Source organism: Drosophila melanogaster, chromosome 2L, assembly GCF_000001215.4.
Source record: "Drosophila melanogaster chromosome 2L".
Classification (NCBI taxonomy): Eukaryota; Metazoa; Arthropoda; class Insecta; order Diptera; family Drosophilidae; genus Drosophila; species Drosophila melanogaster.
This window is the reverse complement of record NT_033779.5, coordinates 12,993,757-13,013,234: the sequence shown is the minus strand read 5'-3', so window position 1 is coordinate 13,013,234 and position 19,478 is coordinate 12,993,757. Positions and strand designations below refer to the sequence as shown.

Genomic DNA, 19,478 nt, shown 5'->3' with positions numbered 1-19,478 from the left:
AGGGCCGGATGGGTAAATCAAATTAAACTACACTTTTAGAACGTTGATTGTTTCACGGGTTTTAATGGTTTATACAAAGTTGGAATCTAGTTTCCAATCTGATTTACAAATAATAGATAATTAAGCGTATCTCTAACATAAATTATAAAAATATTTTATACTTAATGCCTAGTTTGCAGTCACCTCGGAATCCTCTCCAGAGATGCATGCACCCAATTCAATTAGTAGTAGTAATCGTAAGTTCGTAATCTCGCTCAGTCAATTGCCGGTTGTCGCACGGGATCTATGCCGGATCGGTTGACCTACCAAAACGGACACCAGCCAATGTAGCACTGGCAGAGGTTCTCGTTATTGGTCGCCTGCTGGATGAGCAGCTCCACCTGCGACTGCTCGTTTACGCTCTTTTCCGTCTGGAAGTCGGTGCCTGTTAGCTTGCACTTGACCCGCTTGATTACCTGGCTGGCTTTGCTGTTCGTCTCGTCGGCCACGTTGTTGTGCAGGCCGCCTTGCTGTAGCGTCGGATCGTAGGGCTTCGACTTGGCCATGGGCAGGGAGTCCTCTACGGAGTTACTGAGGCTATCCTGCATTCCGGAACCGCCACGTCCACCTGGAGCACCCGCCCCAGCCACCGCATCGTTACCCTTCTTGTCCACATCCAACAGTCTCCAGTTGAGCAGCGGATCATAGACAAAGGCCTCCAGCACCGCCATCAGGGAATCCTTGTTGCGGCGAAGCACCAGCATCACGCTTTCGCAGGTGCGTCTGTAGGTGCCCTCGATGCCAGTGACCTCCATTGCCTTTATTAGCATCCGGGTGAGACGGAAGGGTATCTTTTCGGGAAACTTTTCGCGGGTCATGGCCACCTCGAAGCAGTCGCCAAAGTCTATGTGCAGTATCTTGCCGCTCATACGATCCAGCATAAGGTTCGATGGATGACGATCGCCCAGACCTAGGATATATCCAACCATTGACATGACTGCCAGTGAGCGGGTATAGTTGTTTCTCCGTTCAAACCACAATTCAGAGGACGGAGACTTGAGCCACAGCAACTTGGCCAAGTCGTCGCCTTGCGTCTGACCCAACGCATGCTCGAACACTTCCACCTTCTGCATCAGCGTGAGGTGATCATAGTCTGGCGCAAAATTGAGCATGGTGCGATGCTCCTGATTCAGTGGCACCTTCTTCTTGTCGCGGTAGTCCCGGATTAGCGTATGAAGGGTGTCACAATGTGGCACCCAACCAATAAGACCCGAGTTGGTACTGAGCGGGATAACCGCATACCGCTGGATGGCCAAGTTACGACGGAAAGTGTCGGGGTCATCCAACAGCAATGTGTTCACCAGGGAGAATAGCTGCATCACGCGTTCGTCCTGACGAAGGTCCTCGTGTCCCTTTAGAAGGTACATATAGTCCTTGCCATTGGAGCCGCGTATGCACAGTTTTCGCGGCCGCTGCTTGGAAGTAATCACCTATAATTTATGTGTAGAAACTTGCATTAATACCCACAAGCCAATAAGAATTCCAAAGAAAATGTTATCATTACCTGAAGGTTGGTTTTAATGATACTAATCCGGATGAGCTCCTGGCCAGGATTGTAGGACCCGGGCACTGCCAGTTCGAGATCTTTGCACGTCATCAGTTTGGGCGAGACATACGGCAGCTCCAGCGAGGTAAGTTGTGGCAGCTGGCGCGAGATCTTTTGGAAGACGTGATAGTAAATGTCCCACGCTCGATCCAGATCCATCACCACCGCCGATGTCTTGTACCGTTGCGACCACTCGTACGCCTCTGTCAGCTCGCGTCCATAGGCCTGCGAGAAGGATGTCTCCTTGAGTGTTTGTGGTCCCCTCTCCAGCATAGCATGCAGTGGCTCCAAGATCTCAAACATGCCCTTTACGTTGCGATCTCCAAAGTAAAGACGCGAGGCTTCCTCCAAACCTTCGTGCCACTGTTCGTGCCACAGAATCGCCACACGGATGAGCTCCTCACTACACATGACCGCCTGCTCTACCAAGGTGGGCGAGTGTTTCCTCATCGAGTCGAGGATCTTAAAGGCGGCGTTCCTGCGCGCCAATGATGCTGACTTGGAAGCGACTGTTAGAGGATAGACCAGAGCCTGCGGGTGATTCTTTCCTATGTCCATTAGGAGTTGGTGGATTAATTGACCCACCAACTGACGGTGGGTATCGATGCGGGCAATAAGCTGCGGGATAACCTGAAGCCAGGTGTTGATCTCGATCAGCTTCATTCCAGAGAGCAGCGCCTCGTACACCTCTGCATGGTTGCCATAGTCAAACCAAAGAGTTAACAAACGTAGCGTATCCTGCAGCGAATTCCCTTTTATAAGGCTGATTGAACGGAAGAATCCCTGAACTGCCGGAACGGCGTATCGCTGTATGATCATTAGATCACTGTCGAGGCCAGAGCCCATTGTCATTCCCATGCTGGCTCCCGGAGGCTGTTGTTTGTCCAGCGCCGATTTTTGGGCCTGCACCACCTTAAAGTTCATGTACGCCCACAGGTGCCAGGCCTTGTACCAGTTGGGATCATAGCTGGTGGCCTTTTCAAAGCATTCGAGTGCGCCTTGAATGGCATCCGGTCTGATGCTGTCCTGCAGCTTGTTCTGCCAGGTGGCCATGCGCAGATAGCAGCGGGCCATGAGTCGCTGATCTTGTTGCTTTAGTGCTTCCGGAGGTAAACAGCTTAGCTCCTGACTATAGGTGCTGACGAAGTGCGTCAACTGCTCGTAGGCTTCCTGCAGCTGATTATTGGCAGCCATGTACTTGGTGTACGCATAGGTCACCTGTGGTTGATTACAAGGCAGTGGCTGGTTCGGATTAAGCTTGGGATCGGTGCCTAGCAGCATCACCAGAGTTTTATGGGACAAGTGCAGGGAGCCGCTCTTCCTGCACAGACTAGCGTACTTCAGCCAGGTATGTATGTCCTCGTGCGGTTTTACCACCAGCGAGTGCACCTGGATGATCCTTCGCCAGTCTTCTACTAGTCGCTGGCCTCCTTGAAGACGCTTCCACCACATGGTCTTTAACGGCTCTCGCCTCTCGGGAATGAGCTTGTATTGGATGACCTCCTCCAGCTCCGCCAGCATTTGTACACATACCATGGCTCCGTAGGCTCTTTCATAGGACTCGCCCGCCATTGATGTGAGCTCCGTGTCGAGGAGGTCCCTTGTTTCGTCAATAAGGCGCTGTGCGGTCTCAAAGTCGTCATGATGCACGGCGAGGACAGCACGATAGTAGCTTCCATCTTGGGTATCCTCTGGTATACACCTTACGTACTCCCGCATCGCCTCCCAATCCTGGAGACCCCAGGCGGCCACTGCGGCCAAGGGTCCTGCTCTTGATTTGGCCTCTGTACCGAAGTTTTCCCACTCGTGCTTGGTCACGTTGCTCAGCTCCGACCAATCTCCGAGGGCCTCCAAGCAGCGCATGTGACCGAGTCGCGCCTCCAAGTCCGAGGAATCCGTCTTTAGATTCCTTTCATAGTGTTCCAGCGCCTCATCCCAATTGTGAAGTTTTTCATACCATCTTCCTTGAACATTTAGTTCGTTGGCTGCATTACGATACCTTGTGAGCAGACCTTCCGCTGCTTCTCTTTGCTGCAGCTTGTTGTTGATTAGAATCAAGGACTCAAAAACTTGGGAATCTTCTCGCAGAAGGAACTCCTCCTCCTTGTAGCGCAATGCCTTGGCATACGCTCTGCAAGCCATCGCTCGAGTACCCAATAGCTTAGTTTCTATTGGTATTGGATCGCGATCGCAATGCTCCATAAACTCGGCCAAGTTGAGGATTGTCTGAGTGATTTCCGGCATGTCGGTAACTTGCAGGGCTTGAATCAGTGACTGTGTTAGCTCGTTTTTCAAATCCGGCGATAGTTCCGTCCAACAGGAGATAAATGCGGCGTTAAAAAGATCTCTCAACAGCGTATCGTACTCTTGGGCCAACGAACGACAGGCTCTCAGTGCGTGCGAAGGCGATTCCTTCAGCAGGCCAATGGACAACCGCTTTAGCCACTCCACCCAGTCGTCCTTGGACACCCGCCGCGTCACCTGCCACGCCGTTCGTAGTTCGTTTGTGGTGACCTAAAAGAAAATTAATCATTTTACACCAATAAACTATTATCAACGAACCTGCAGATTTTTATTATTGCTATTTCTGTCGGTCACAAATGGCTCGTTGTTTTTGAACCTGGACGGCCGCAGTTCTGACTCCCCGGCCCCATAGGAATCCGCCAGTGTGCTGCAGGACTTAATCTTACTCAGTAGCTCCTCGTACTCGGGATCCACAATGCGATGTTTGTTGAGAGTGCGCTGGACCATAGGCACGAACACGAGGTACTTCTTGCCCAGTTGCTTTGCCAGTGAGCGAAGGGTTGTCATAGCTTGGTCCCGAAGCTCTGGCTCAGCGTCCAGCACTCGAACCAACGGATGTATGATGCGCGAGGAGAAGTCGGTGAAGTCCAGCTGACAGGCTAGATTGTTGATCGTTTCCAGGGCTACCATTGACACCTGTTGTGGTACGTACGGAGAATCGAAGAGTTTCACGATCGGAGGCAAAATCAGCGGCAGATAGTAACCCAAAGTGCTGCCAAACTTTTGAAGAGCTTGGAGCAACCTTCTCGTGACCATTCTATCCTTGGAGTTATCGTGCTGCAACACTCGCAGAATTTGTGGGATCAGCTCCGCCAAATAATCCCTAAACTCGCATCCCAAAGCCACGGCGATCTGTTCAATCAAATTGATTAGAGTGTTTTGCAGAGGCGTATTAATGGTCCAAAATTCTTTGATCAGCTTAAAAATATCTCCCATGTAGCTGATGATATGCAGCTTGACAAAAGCCACCAGAATGGCGAGCTGCTGGAAGAGAAACTCCCTTAGATTATTATCTGCAGTGCGTACATTGTCCAGCAAATTGGGAAGCACTTGGGCCAAGTACGGCACACATTTGATGCCCAGGCTCTGGAAGATAAAAGTAACCGCCTGCACCACGCTGGTGTGACGTGTACTTAACGTGGGATCCCGTAGAATCCTCATCAATGCAGCTATGGCCACAGCGGGATAATACTCATCCAATGCGTTACCCATGTTAACTAGCAACTCAGCGGTGGAGATGTCCTGACTTTCATCGACTTTGCCATCGGAGTATGCTATTAAAACATTATCCTTTTGGCTATCAATCAAGCCCTTGTTCATCTTGTGCTTGTAAGGATCCATGGCTCCCAACAAGCCCAGCACTCGTATCGTTTCCCTTCGAATGGATCGACGTTGTTCCGTTTTAAGGAAATTAATCAAAATATCTATGAGCACGGGGTACTTGTGATATGGGGTAACCACCCTGCCTGTTGCACTGATTAACTGTCCCAACGTCCACAGAGCCACTCCTCGCTTATCCGGACTGCCAGCGTCGCCCAGCATTTCGAGTAAAATGGACAGAAGGTCATCTGCCCACAATTCCATTTCATCGGAGCCTCCATTAACCTCTGCTAAATCACCAATTGTGCGAAGCACATTTAAAATAACTCCTGGATTCGATTCCGGCTCATGCAACTTGGGCACTAAGGCTTTGAGGATCGGATTCATGTAAGAGGATATTAGCCTGGGCGTGCTTATCACCAAATGGTCAAGCATCTTTGCGCTCTGCTCCTTGTTTCGACTCATTCCCGAGTACTTTAGATCCGTGATCAATTCGATCATGGTGGTTCTTAGCTTGGGCATCACATAAGCCGGGTTTATGGACGACAATCTTCCAATGGTAACCATTGCCAGCTCCCGGATCTCAAAGATTTCATCGTGCAGCGTAATAAATAGCGAATTTAGAGACTCTGGCTGAGCAAGCTTCCCATCAAAGGTCTCGTCCAGCGAACGTAGAATTCGTATTCGCACATTACAGTCCATATCAGTAATGGCTACCATAAGCAGGCGCTCAATCACGTGGGAAACGGTGTCGCTGAGGGTCTTGGAGTTCTCCATACTTTCAGAGGATTGCACTGCCAGTTTAAGGAGTCGTGTGCATGTTTGCACTGCCTCCAGACGAATCTCCTGCTGCTCGTGAACGATGAAGTAGTCAGCACATCTGAAAAAGAAATCAAACCTTGTAATATAACTAAAATATAGTAAATTAAATTAAATTACCGTTGCACAAAGTCCAGCATGTTTTGCTCCTCAAAGTTGAAGGTACCCAGCGTTTTGAGTGCCAGCACTGTGGTTGCTCCGTCACCATTCTGCATTAGCGAGCCATCGATGGCGATCGTTGGCAAAGCAGTGTATGGTAAAATTGCCGCCTTGTTCATCAGCACCTGGGATAGGATTCCGATCAATCCTTCTGTAATGGCCGACTTAAGCTGCGGCACATTCTCGGAGAGTTCCCTCAGGCAAACAGTCAGAGCTGGCGAGAGACCCGTGTAGAACATCTGCTCAAGGATATCCTTAACATCGTCGGCGATCTCCGACTTAACGGCATGAGCAAGAAGCGTTATGCAGGCAAAGACCGCAGGATCCACTGGTACCTTTCGTTTGCTGGTCAAATCCTTTGACGGCAAGGCGACCTTCACGCTAGTCATTATACTGGATAAATGAACTTCGATCGCACTCTGCACCGCTACAGCCATGTAACCAATGGTTATGTACGCCACCGTGCGATCCTTCTCCTTGCCTCGCAGGATCTGCATTAAATGCGACACGCATGTCTGCAGGTATTTTTCCACAAACACCGCGCGGTTAAAGGCAGCCAATCGAGGAAGTATTTGAAGGAGTGCCTGCTGTACATACGGAGACTTCGAAGTTCGCTGCTCCAAAACATTGTCGCAAATGGAGGTGTAGTGCTCCTGAAGGATCTCCTGAGCATATGCGGACTCCAGTACGTTGTGCTGCTGGATGTCGATATTATTAGTTACTTGCTTAAACATAACTAAATAGTTTGTATTTTAAATTAACAAACATTAAAATATCTTTTTTGTAATGAACAAATGGAAAATATACTATTTTAATACAAACATGCTTGTCTAAATGATTGCCGCCCCACAATTACTACTGGTAACGAATCACACTCTACTGCTACATTTTACACAATTTTTAAACTATAATTAGGTCAGCTGATTTCCTCCCGTCAGGCATCGCTTGGTTTTTAGATACATGTAAAGTACATACTACGTAAACCAAAAGGTAAATAAATGAAAATGACAAATACATTCGTGTGTGGAGGTATTTGATCGTTAGACTCACGCTCGCGAACTTGGCAACTCCTTTGTGATGCTCTCCCTCACCCAAATGCGTTTGGGTGCTGCCGAGCTTGTCAATGAAGGGCACCTTTAGCCGCGGCACTAGAGTATTCAGCTGGGAACCCATACTCGACGAACTGCTGGCCTCCAGGAACTTATTGTGTTGGGTCTTGGGGAACAGCGTCTTCAGAGACGTGTAGCGCCGCTCCCAGGTGGCATTGGCACAGCGAAAGAGCTCGTTGAAGACGACGAGGCCACCGTGAATGCGATCGTCTCGGGTCACGCCTTTCTGATCCTTGCTAGAGCCCAAGTCTGCATTGAAGCTTCCATTCGCCTCGTCATAGCAGATTCTGTACCACTGTGGTTCACTGGACTGCTTGGTGCTCTCTCGCTGAGCGGTGACAATCAAAGCCGCCCTCAAAGCCTCGCCAGCTGACTCTCGTATAGCAGGTTTGGGATCGAAGATGGCGTTAAAGATAACCTCGAAGAAGGTCAGGATGTGCTGGTAGAAGTATGTGGGCAAGGCGATAGCCAGCTCACGGAGGATAAAGACGGCTGAATGGCGGCGGTACTGAAAAAAATAATATATAAATGAATTTGGATAACTCTAGCCATGCTTACAACTACTATTTTCATTTTCATTATAAAGTTTTTCCATCTTCATCTCAAAATCAGACTTAAAAGCTTAATTTGTAGGTTTCCCTTATAATTCACCTCTTGTCTCTCGCCTCTGAGCACCTCAAAAGCCTTCTTAATATCAAAGTCGAAGGAATCGGCGCCCTTGGAGGTGGGCATGTTGGCCAATTTGACCAGGGAGCGGGCGGCAATCTCCATGACGGACACATCGTTGATTAGCAGAAGATCGCGCAGGCGGTTGAGATAGGGCGAAATGCCCTTCCTGGCAGTAAGACTGCCCTCGCAGTTAATCAGGCACTCTGAAAGGGAAGACGTTAAATCCTCTCAAGCACTGCCGGGGAGCCAGGAACTCACTCATGGCCAGGGCACCGCCTTTTTTCTCGTTGATATCTGTCGCATTCACCATCGTGAAAATGTGATGGTCGAACTCGTCGAAAAATTGGGCCAGCTCCTCCTGGGACATTTCGCGTAGCTCGGTCTTCACATAGAAGAGCAGATCCTGGGTTGCCTTGTTCTGTACATTCCGGTTGCGGGACTTAAGCCCGTTGACGAACTGCTGCACCACCGACGTCGTCGACATGGCTGGGCAGGGTTTATTCACTATTTAAACGCGATTTTCACTTGCATTTGGGAGGGGAAAGGGTGGAGCAGGTGCATCTGCCTGCTGTCTACGGACTTTGGAGGTTATCTTTTCAGTTGCCCCGGGGCGCTGTACGCACTGTTCCACTGGTCACTCGATAGGATTTCATGTGCCGGCACCGGTGCCGAACGATCTCACACGGATGCAGGTCCTTTGCTTTCTTTAATTGCGGATTACTTCGGTTTTTACGGAAATTTATTGCAGCCGCTGCCGATTAGTGATGTAAAACAGAATTCGATCAATTTACAATCGATATTTTCTTGCTGATACTTCTGTACTTGGCGGCGACTTATAAGCATTTAAAATGTTAGAGAACATATTAAATAAAAATAATAAAGTAATTAATAAATTTGTTCTTTATTATAAGCAATTAAAAAGAAATTGGCTTAAAGTTGTGGTACAAAACATTTATATTACTGGAGTGAACAAGTTGCATTGAAGAATTTGGAAAATAGCACAAAAATGCAAGCTTATGTTAAATTTTTAATAATTACCAACAAGTATTTCAAGATTTAACTGCGGAATGTGCTAGTGGAATCCGACTATTAATGTATCGTGACGTGCGTGAGTTTGATGTGAGCCCATCTCTATAGAGAACCTGGAGCCCTCGACGATAACCGATAGATCAATACTAGAGTGAAATCAAAAAAGCAAGAGAATTTTCATAAGAGCTGTTGAAACAAATGTGAGCTTATTTAATTTTAGAGCAGCTGAAAAAGCAGTTTTTACGCCACAAAACCACTGACCACAAGGTGTTGAATGAAAAGAAAGTGTGAAAATTGCTTTTGTGATGGGTAAAAGGTGGAAAATTCACCTTGCCGTTGGTGGCATGTGTGAAAATTGTATTGGAAAATCGATGCTGTGCTGCGGGGGTGTGAAGCTTTTCACTGGGGGCTGCTGCTGCACATCAGCGCCACCTATGCGTTTCCTCGCGGAAAACGCTCTCTCATTCGGGGGCATGGAAAATGCGTGTTTTTGTTTATAAGAAAAACGGTTACTTTTTCCCACAGCCAACGAACGATTTGACCGTTACCGAAGCAGAAGAAGAAGAGCAGCAACCGCGACCATGTCCAACTTGAGGAAATTCAAAGACGAGGAGCGCGAGTCGGAATATGGCCGTGTCTACGCGGTATCCGGACCAGGTAAGCGACGTCACCAGCGTCCTTCATGCGCTGACCCCCAAGTTCTGTAATCCTTAATCCTGCCTTTCTTCTGTTCTTAATTATACTCCTCCACATCTTCCTTTTTATCCTTCCTTATTATCCTTCTCCTTTTCATATTTCTGTATGCTTTCTTCCCCCTCCTCCTGTTCCGCATAATCTTCCTCATTATGCTGCTCTCTCCACTCCTTGCTAATCATATTTCTCCTGCTTTTCCTCCTTCAACAACTTTAAATCCACTTCAGTGGTCACCGCTGAGGCCATGTCTGGATCAGCTATGTACGAGTTGGTCCGCGTCGGCTACTACGAGCTGGTGGGCGAGATCATCCGTCTGGAGGGCGACATGGCCACCATCCAGGTGTACGAGGAGACCTCTGGCGTGACTGTCGGCGATCCGGTGCTGCGTACCGGCAAACCTCTTTCCGTGGAACTTGGACCCGGCATTATGGGCAGCATCTTCGACGGCATCCAACGTCCTTTGCGGGACATTGGTGTCATGACCAACTCCATCTATATACCCAAAGGTGTCAACACAACTGCTTTGTCGCGCTCGGAGATGTGGGAATTTAATCCGCTGAATGTGCGGGTGGGATCCCACATCACCGGAGGAGATCTGTATGGAGTGGTACACGAGAACACGCTGGTGAAGCAGCGCATGATTGTGGCACCCAGGGCTAAGGGAACCGTTCGATACATTGCCCCCGCGGGCAACTACAACCTGGAGGACATTGTCCTGGAGACGGAGTTCGACGGCGAGATAACCAAGCACACCATGTTGCAGGTCTGGCCAGTGCGGCAGCCACGTCCCGTCACAGAGAAGCTGCCAGCCAACCATCCGCTCTTCACGGGCCAACGCGTCCTTGACTCGCTCTTCCCCTGCGTACAGGGCGGCACCACTGCCATCCCCGGTGCCTTTGGCTGCGGCAAGACCGTCATTTCGCAGGCAAGTTGCAAATTATTCACTTAATCCACATCTTACATCTCATTAAATGACCATCCCTTCCAATCTGCACTTCAACCACCCGTAGGCCCTGTCCAAGTACTCCAACTCTGATGTGATCATCTACGTCGGTTGCGGCGAGCGCGGTAACGAGATGTCTGAGGTACTGCGTGACTTTCCCGAACTGACCTGCGAGATAGATGGCGTCACCGAGTCCATTATGAAGCGAACTGCTCTGGTGGCCAACACCTCCAACATGCCGGTGGCTGCTCGTGAGGCCTCCATCTACACTGGAATCACTCTGTCTGAATACTTCCGTGATATGGGCTACAACGTAGCCATGATGGCTGATTCCACCTCCCGTTGGGCTGAGGCACTTCGTGAGATTTCGGGTCGTTTGGCTGAGATGCCTGCCGATTCTGGCTACCCGGCTTATCTAGGAGCTCGTCTGGCCACATTCTACGAGCGTGCTGGGCGCGTCAAGTGCTTGGGTAACCCGGAGCGCGAGGGATCCGTGTCCATTGTCGGAGCTGTGTCTCCTCCTGGTGGTGACTTCTCCGATCCCGTGACCTCCGCCACTTTGGGTATCGTGCAGGTGTTCTGGGGTCTCGACAAGAAATTGGCCCAGCGCAAGCACTTCCCCTCGATCAACTGGCTCATCTCCTACTCGAAGTACATGCGTGCTCTGGATGAATACTATGACAAGAACTACCCCGAGTTCGTGCCACTACGCACCAAGGTCAAGGAGATCCTGCAGGAGGAGGAGGATCTGTCTGAGATCGTTCAGCTGGTGGGCAAAGCATCACTGGCCGAGACCGACAAGGTGACCCTGGAAGTGGCAAAGCTGCTGAAGGACGACTTTCTGCAACAGAACTCCTACTCACCATACGATCGCGTTTGTCCCTTCTACAAGACCGTGGGCATGCTGAGAAACATCATGGCCTTCTATGAGACCGCCCGTCATGCCGTTGAGTCCACAGCCCAGTCGGACAACAAGATCACATGGAACACCATCAGGGAATCGATGGGCGGAATTATGTACCAGCTGTCGTCAATGAAGTTCAAGGTGAGTGGGTTTATCTATTCCAACTATTATTTATATTAATAATTCACATTTTAAGGACCCGGTGAAAGATGGCGAGCAAAAGATCAAGGCGGACTACGACCAGCTGTACGAGGATCTGCAGCAGGCCTTCCGAAATCTAGAGGACTAAGCGGAAACGGACAGAAACCAACTGCGGGCTTTCCTAGCGAGAGGAATGGAAAAAGAAGCAAACCAAACGAAATAAGAAACCAAAGCTAGGTTATTATTCGAATTCCCCATTCAATCTAGTCATATTTACATAATGCATAATAAGATATTTGAATCCAAGTTTACTTATAAGTTTAACAAACAGTTTGGCCCGCTTCAGGTCTAGTCAGGTCAGAATCGAATCACCAGAAGATACGCAAAACGAAAGGAAAGACGAACAATAATTAGTCGGTAGCGCAAATGGAACGCAGTTAAACCAGCCATATACATAAATACCATACATATATGACACATATGTATAATTATCTATGTTGATATATAAATATAATTCACAGCTATGTATTGTTAGTAAATTTTCATATAGTTATCGATTGTGTTCGTTACCCTATTGTGTGAAACTAAACCAACTAAACGACGAGTCTAAAGGGCGTTTGAATCTTTACGAAATTACAAAATATTATATTCCTACATATTATAGACCTTTAAAGAACGCAATAACAACGTAGCCCCAAAAGCATGTACCTCTACTACCAAAGGATAGCTATTTCAGTAACTTGTGTGTGTTGCAAATGGAGCTATGGAAATAAAATGTATTATGAATGTTACAAAATGATCGGGTTTTTATTTACTTTCTTATAAAGTGGCGCAATTTTTTGAATTTAAAACAAATCGATGGGCGAGAAAATATCGATTTCAGATAGCACCGGTGTTAGACGATAGGTAACATCGAAATTCATCGATTACATTTAGCTATTGGTCACCTCTAGTTGACGTGTTGTTAAATTAAATATCATTTTGTAAATATATGAATTGCGCTTAAATTAAAGTAATCATGTCTCAGTTCGGCGGACCCAATGACTTTTACGGCTCCGCGCCCTCGGCCGATGCCAGCTACAACTTCGATATGCCAGAATTTGGCCAGGAACTGTGAGTAGTTACCCGGAATTCCATTTCACAGCATTCACAATTGTTGCCCCACTTGCTTGCAGGAATTTCCAAACCTTCGACAACACACAGGCCTCAGTGCCGCCGAACTACGATGCGTCCTATGCCCAACCGCCGAGCCAAGGCTTGGGTGGCTTCTACGATCCCACGGCCTACACCGACACGAGCTACGGACAGGACAAGAGCGGAAAGTCAGCTGCTGGCGGAGGAGCCGGCAACGAATTCGATGATGAGCCTCCACTGCTGGAAGGTGAGATTCGGTTACAAATGGGCATTCAGTCTTCAAGTACTTGCGAACCTTAGCCTATAAGAATTTTGTTACTGGTTTAGAGAACTTGAGCCCAAAGTAATAACAACTTGTACAGATCTATATGTTTGTATACAACCAAGTTATGGGTTTCTTTATAAGTTTTTAATTGATATAATATCGTCGTCTAATGACCAGTAGTTTATGGCTATTGGAGATTAATATTTATAGTACTAAAAAGATTTATCGTCATTGTGAATTTTATTCACTTAATTCAAGATTCAATTTGCCTAACAGATAATTTTATTCAATCTAGATACATATATGTATATTGCAATTCTTGAGTCAAATAAGTTTTCATATTTCACCATCATCTTTATCTTTTATCGCTTAACGAATTCCTCTTTCCTTTTGTTCCAGAGCTGGGCATCAATCCGAATCACATCTTCCAAAAGGTAAGTAAAGAAAGCAGAACAAGGCGGCTACGCCGCAGCTTTTCGTAATTTGCGTACTCCACCTTTGAAGCTGCCCGATGGTGGAGGATAACGTCCCTTCCTGCCCAGCCCGCTGCTCTTGAACGCATTTTCAAATGAAGATCTTGAGGGGAGCCAGGCAAATTGCATATTTTATGCGCCCGATTCCACCGACACACGCCACAAAGGAGCTGCGAGTTTTGAGTTGCCCACTTTGTTTGCCCGGACAATTACTCTACCCGCCGCGTAATTCCTGCTTTGCTTTTACGCATTTTCCCCGGATCCTGTCCCGGTTGCGGCCCAGTGCCTTTTTCTAATTTGTGCAACGCAACGGGTGGCTTTCCTTCTGGGCGGCCACTTTAGGCCGCGCTTTTCCGGCGCGGCCAACTTCGTTTTAATTGAAATTTAAATGTTTTTGCATTTCGCTTTTGTATTTATTGCAAGCATCTCCTCCTGGCGCAATAATTCTATTGTTTTTCGCTTTTATGCCGTTTTTTTTTTTTTTTTTTGCATTTTATATTGTGTGCTATGTTGTCGTTGCACTTGCGGGTTTGTGTCGTTAATGAAGACATATTTTTTCATTGCACTCGCTGGCGGCGTGGCCGTAGTTGTTTTTAAATAAATAAAGCAACTTTTGTGTTTTTAATTAAAGTTTTTCTCGCACACTTTTTACCCCTCGCATTCGGTCCAGTTCGCTGTGTAACTTTCTGCATTTTTGTCCATTTTGTAAAAAATTTGCGTGCGCCTGATTCTCATTTCTTTCGCTCCGGCACGGAATTTATTACGCTTGTGTTAATTGAAAAATGAAAATGTTAATGTTAATGAGTCCGTGTGCCGTCATAAAACTGAAACGAAACGAAATGAAATGAAATGCTAATTAAATTGTTCATCAGCTAGCTGGGGGAATTATGGTTAGATTTGTGTGTGACTCTGGTCCTGTTTGTTAAATGGCAAAGTCAACAACGGTGTTTTCAAGGCCTTTACGTATTCACGGGAAATATCCGCACAAAAAACGACTAACAATCACTTAGCTCTATTACAAAATGTATAGTAAAATCGTATGGTATGCATACAAATTCTCCCATTTTCAATAGGGTCATTTGAATATGGCTGTGGCACTACAAACAACTCCAATTTGGTCTAGTTTTGGATATCGAAAACTAATTTGCAACCACAATGTATGGGGCTGCATTTTTCCACTTCAAATTCTTTTCAATCTCAATTAATGTTGGGTAAAGCCACAAAGAGACACTCGGAATTTCATCGACAATTTTCAGTGGGTCCTTGCACGACTATAATATCAAATTTCATGGCTCTTGTCCCTGGCCCACATTCGCATGCGTCAAATGCGTTGACAGCTTTTGGCCGAGTTTCCAAGCCCCGGCTCACTTGGTAGCTGGCTGGATGGCTGGCTGGTCAGCAATATCATTTATCATCAATTTCCATTTTTCAAATTTCTCTGCCACTGCACACGGTGCAAAAACAAGGGGCAAAACCAAAACGCATAGAGAACAAATGTTTGGAAAACGGGAGTTGGGCTTCGTTTTATGACCGCTGTGCGAACAAATGAATTGTGTTGTGTAGTGTCCAGTGTCCCGGGTCCAAAGTCCCGTGTTCCGAATTCCGTGTCCTGCCGCAAACTCCATGAGTGATGATGGCCTGTTGCCGGACAGACTTCACCCTACACAAACCCCCAATCCTCTCCTGTCGTTGTGTAATCCTTCACTTGCTCTAATTTTAATCGTATTACTCTCGCGCTCTCTCTCTCCCTCTCTTCTGTTCCAGACGCTCGCCGTGCTGAATCCGCTGCGCGGTACCGACCAGCAAATCCTCCAGGATACTGACATGGCGGGTCCACTGGTCTTTTGCCTCACACTTGGCGGCTTCCTGCTGCTGGTAAGTTTGACAGAGATGAACACCACATCATTGTATTTTAAATGCGGTTGAAATCAATTGTAATCAATGTCTTAAGTAAGAATTGCCGTTTAAAATTTTATATTGTGCAATATTGCCTTCGTTATATCACCTATCTTATTTATACTTATATTTCTTTTATTCACAGAGCGGTAAGGTGACGTTCTCGTACATCTACGGCATCGGCGTAATGGGCTGCATCTTCTTCTACTGCCTGCTGTCCCTGATGGTCAGTCGGTCGCAGGTTACCTTCGGAGCAGTGGCCTCCGTGCTGGGCTATTGTCTGCTGCCCATGGTGGTGCTGTCGGGCATCAACATTTTAATCACCATTCAGTAAGTAATTGTTGACACAAGTCGCTGGCTTTTCATCTGCCCTCCATTCATTTCGTTGGCTAGTGGAGCCAGTAGAGCCATTCATGCCATCAGTCGCTGTGCTTTATATTTATGTTTTTAATTGAAAAGTTGCCAATGCATTGGCGTCGAATCCTCATTGTTTGTGGCCTGTAATTACAAACTTTTGCCTAAGCTCGTCCAGCTGCGACTGCAGCACGTTTTCGATCCGCTCCAACCGCTCAAATTTGTTCTATTGATGCTTGGACTTTGACTGCTGCCGCTGCTCCTCGCCCGTTCAAGTTGATCACTTCTGGCTGTTATTACTATTGTTATGGCGGGTGATGTTGTTTTTCGATTGTTTGATTTGAGTCTGCCGTTTTGTTTGATACGGTCATGTAACTGCAATGAAATAGTTGCCCTTGCGAGGTTGAAAATCCCCCAGTGGGCTGTCGTCGCGTGTAAATTGCAATAAGGACTTTGGAAGTTATAATTCAAATCACTTTATTACATTTTCTAGTTCTATGGTTAGCATACATCATTTTGCATCTCAATCTTATGATGACAATTCAAGATAGTTTAGTTTCATTTATTACTATGTGTGATAGAAGCAGACCTCTTAGTTTCCAGTATGCAACTACTATTCCTCATCGGCCAGCGTTTAATTTTTCTTTATCTGCCCATCCTTGAGGCCTGATTTCCCCCTGGCTCTTTTCGCACAATTTAGGTTTTTAATTTTGTTGCAGTTTTGGGCCAGCGATGCATACACACGGATGCGAATAAAAACGAGTAGCCAACTTAATTTGCGCTTTTAGTGCACTCCAGGGCCACAACTGCCAAACTACAGACTACGGACTGCGGACCGAGGACCAAGGACTCGCAACGACGGACAAAACGAAGGACGGAGGAGCTTGGACTCCATTGAAGCCAAGGCAAGACAGGCAAAAAGCGGAGCCAAATAACGCCAACTATGCGCCGTTTAATTTTCGCGCTGCGAACGTTTGGAGTGGGTGGTTTTTGGCCAAGTGGGCGGTTTCGGTGGTGGAAATGCTCCTGCCCGGCGGTCCAGTATCCATCTGTCTAACGTTCCATGTCCTGTTTTGCCACCCGTTGAGTTTCGTTCACGTAGTTTCCTTTTCAAATATGTGTCCAGCACTTGCTGGCTCGGGCATTCCGCCCACTGCCGTTTTCCGTCCCTCCCCGCCTTTCTTCTCCGTCATTTTTTGTGTTCTTATTTCCGTTTTTGTTTTTTTTTTTTACTGACTCCACTCACTCGCCACGCTTTTTATGATGGCCATGCGAGGAGCAACACGCAAATGCTGCGTGAGTTTTTAGCGTTCTCTCTGGTGGATGCACCTCCTCCTACCCACCACCCCGTTGGCACGTCATAATTTCAGAGCAGCGCGGGGAAACTAAGTGCTGTGCTGGGTGGGCGTGGGTGGAAATGAACGTGTGTGTGTGTGTGGAAAACAACTATTGCTCGAGCTTACTCGACACCAAGCGCGTTTTGTTTGCCCCATCCTGCCATCCAATCCACTCCACCACCAGCGATTTCCGGCCCACAACCCAACCCTATCACCAAACTGTCCAACTGCCCAGTGCAATTGCCATTTTGGTTGCCTGTTTGCCTGCATTTTTTATTTGTTGGCTTTAAGCGCTTGCACTTTTGTGGGTGGTGTGTGTGTGTGTGTGTGCTAGCTTTGATGTTCATATAGTCCTGCGAGTGCCAGCCAAGTTTACAGTAAATATTTTTGCGATTCCCCGCTGTCCGTTTCCCTTTTCCACTTCCTTTTTTTTAGACAGACTTTTTAATTGAGTTTGTTTGGTGATGCAAAAGTGCGCAAAAATTACACAGACAGTCGAGTTATCCGGCCCTACATAGTATTGTTTTGATTGGTTTTTAGGCTAGTGCCGGACCATTTAAGCTGCCCAGTTCGGGGCCAAAAAATCACTTGGCACCAGCACTGCGCTGGAAACTGTGACCATCGAGCAACACAGTTCTGGGCAAGATTGCAGGGACCACGAAAAAAAAACGGAAGCCCAGTTGAGTTGAGTGGCGGAAAACAGGAAAGAGGAGAACAGTCGAGCCGCCGAGACCACAGAAAGGCAATCCATTAAAAGGGTGCGTGTAGCTGAAAATTGGAACTCTGGAATATGGGGATTTATGTTTTGGTTTCCTAAATTGATTTCTTTGTCGGATTTCATGGGTTTACCGAATGAGATTCTGGGATCACAACTTTTTTTCCATCGCTTTTCAAGTGTTTAATCTTATGTCTAACTCAAGTATACATTTTGTTTATCCTTGCTGACCGTAATAACTTTGATATTGTTTTCTTTTTTTGATTTATTGATCGTAAAATATTTTGAATTAAAATTCCGAACACTATGTGTGTTTTTTCAAGTTTATAGTAAAGTTTAAAGTAAACATGTAATTGATTTGGTAAGATAATGCGGAAAATATTGCTTGAAACCACCAAATCAATGTAATTATTCGGATTGTATCATCGTAAGCTCGCCTTTAATCTTTCGCCGACTTGTGCGTTGGGGAATAAAGGTAACATTTTCCGTATATCGCTTTGAAATCAATTTTTCATTTTCCGCTGGGCTTTCCCTGTGTGAGCGTGTGTGTGTGTTGCTTGGTTGGTTGGTTATGTGTGCGCTTTGTAGTTGGACTGTGTTTGCACATCCTTTTGCCGGCACATCGCCTGCTGTCTTTGTTTGCCCTGCCCATTCATTCGCACACACGCTCAGACTTACCCCACACCCACATGCACACTCATCCTTTTTTATGAACACTCAGCCGAATAGAGTATATCCCAAGTCGATGAACTGAGAAAAATAGTGTCAAAAGCCGTCATTATTTTAATTATCTTCCTTCTATTTCAAAAGAACATTATCTGTCGACGATTGAAATAGCCCAGTAAATATGTTTTTTGTAAATATTATGTTTTATCGTCAATATTAGTAATAAAGATCAAGATAAAGATTCCAAATGAAGATGTGTACATTTCCAGTTCTATCATATTGAAAGATTCTAGATACACAAATTTCTTGGAAATATATCTTTTTCGCTAAGTATGTAAGATTTGTAGTGGAATAAAGAACACTTTCGCCTGGGATATTTCTCACTCTGTAGAGGCAGTGCTTCATGCATATGCATTGTTTATTGATTTCACCGACGTCTATATCTATCTGGACTGAGTTGGTATCTCGTTTCACTCTTGCAGGGGCACACTCGGCCTAATTGTGAGCGGCATCTCCATATTCTGGTGCGCCATATCGGCCTCGAAACTGTTCGCCACCGCCTTCTCCATGGACCATCAACAGCTGCTGATTGCCTATCCGTGTGCGGTGCTCTATGGAGGATTTGCGTTGATTACCATTTACTAGGGCTACGAGATCCCTGCTGCTATTCCACCACCACCACCACTACGCCCTCTGTTGTTGTGTTTGCCTGGTTTTAATTGTCCTGCAAACACACACTCTAGCAGCACAATAAATACACACACAGATGTCAGGAGGAGAAGCAACAAGAGGAGCCAAACCCGAACCACATATGGATATGTATATTTTTAAGAAAATAAGCGCCGATTGCGAATTTGTTTTACACATTCTACTTTTTTTTCGCTGGCCAAGCTGCGCGTTTACTCAATACTTTTGTTGTCAGCCAATGTAATAAATTTGATTGCGAATAAAAAAATGGTTAAC

At 46.6% G+C, this 19,478-nt stretch overlaps 3 protein-coding genes across 5 annotated transcripts; 2 read left to right on the top strand and 1 right to left on the bottom strand.

Annotated features, from left to right (window-relative positions):
* Positions 1-37: 37 nt before the first annotated feature.
* Positions 38-8,755, bottom strand: mTor (mechanistic Target of rapamycin). Of its 2 annotated transcripts, none has more exons than NM_001273498.1 (7): positions 8,224-8,755; positions 7,948-8,168; positions 7,238-7,804; positions 6,149-6,885; positions 4,148-6,089; positions 1,544-4,099; positions 38-1,469 (listed from the first exon to the last, which is right to left on the bottom strand). In NM_001273498.1, the coding sequence occupies exons 1-7, from the start codon at positions 8,447-8,449 to the stop codon at positions 303-305; spliced, it is 7,416 nt and encodes a 2,471-aa protein (NP_001260427.1). In that variant the 5' UTR covers positions 8,450-8,755; the 3' UTR covers positions 38-302. The 2 variants fall into 2 exon arrangements, with proteins under 2 accessions (NP_001260427.1, NP_524891.1); NM_080152.3 differs by having other exon boundaries at positions 6,149-6,882.
* Positions 8,756-9,127: 372 nt separating this feature from the next.
* Positions 9,128-12,465, top strand: Vha68-1 (Vacuolar H[+] ATPase 68kD subunit 1). Of its 2 annotated transcripts, none has more exons than NM_078836.3 (5): positions 9,128-9,194; positions 9,520-9,651; positions 9,915-10,612; positions 10,698-11,675; positions 11,731-12,465. In NM_078836.3, exons 2-5 carry the CDS (start codon positions 9,576-9,578, stop codon positions 11,821-11,823), a joined length of 1,845 nt encoding a protein of 614 aa, NP_523560.2. In that variant the 5' UTR covers positions 9,128-9,194; positions 9,520-9,575; the 3' UTR covers positions 11,824-12,465. The 2 variants fall into 2 exon arrangements, with proteins under 2 accessions (NP_523560.2, NP_001260426.1); NM_001273497.1 differs by having other exon boundaries at positions 9,128-9,261; positions 11,731-12,270.
* Positions 12,466-12,599: 134 nt separating this feature from the next.
* On the top strand, positions 12,600-19,478 carry Yip1d1 (Yip1 domain-containing 1). Its single transcript, NM_135752.3, has 6 exons — positions 12,600-12,788; positions 12,851-13,056; positions 13,474-13,508; positions 15,312-15,422; positions 15,589-15,773; positions 18,998-19,478. The coding sequence occupies exons 1-6, from the start codon at positions 12,694-12,696 to the stop codon at positions 19,158-19,160; spliced, it is 795 nt and encodes a 264-aa protein (NP_609596.1). The 5' UTR covers positions 12,600-12,693; the 3' UTR covers positions 19,161-19,478.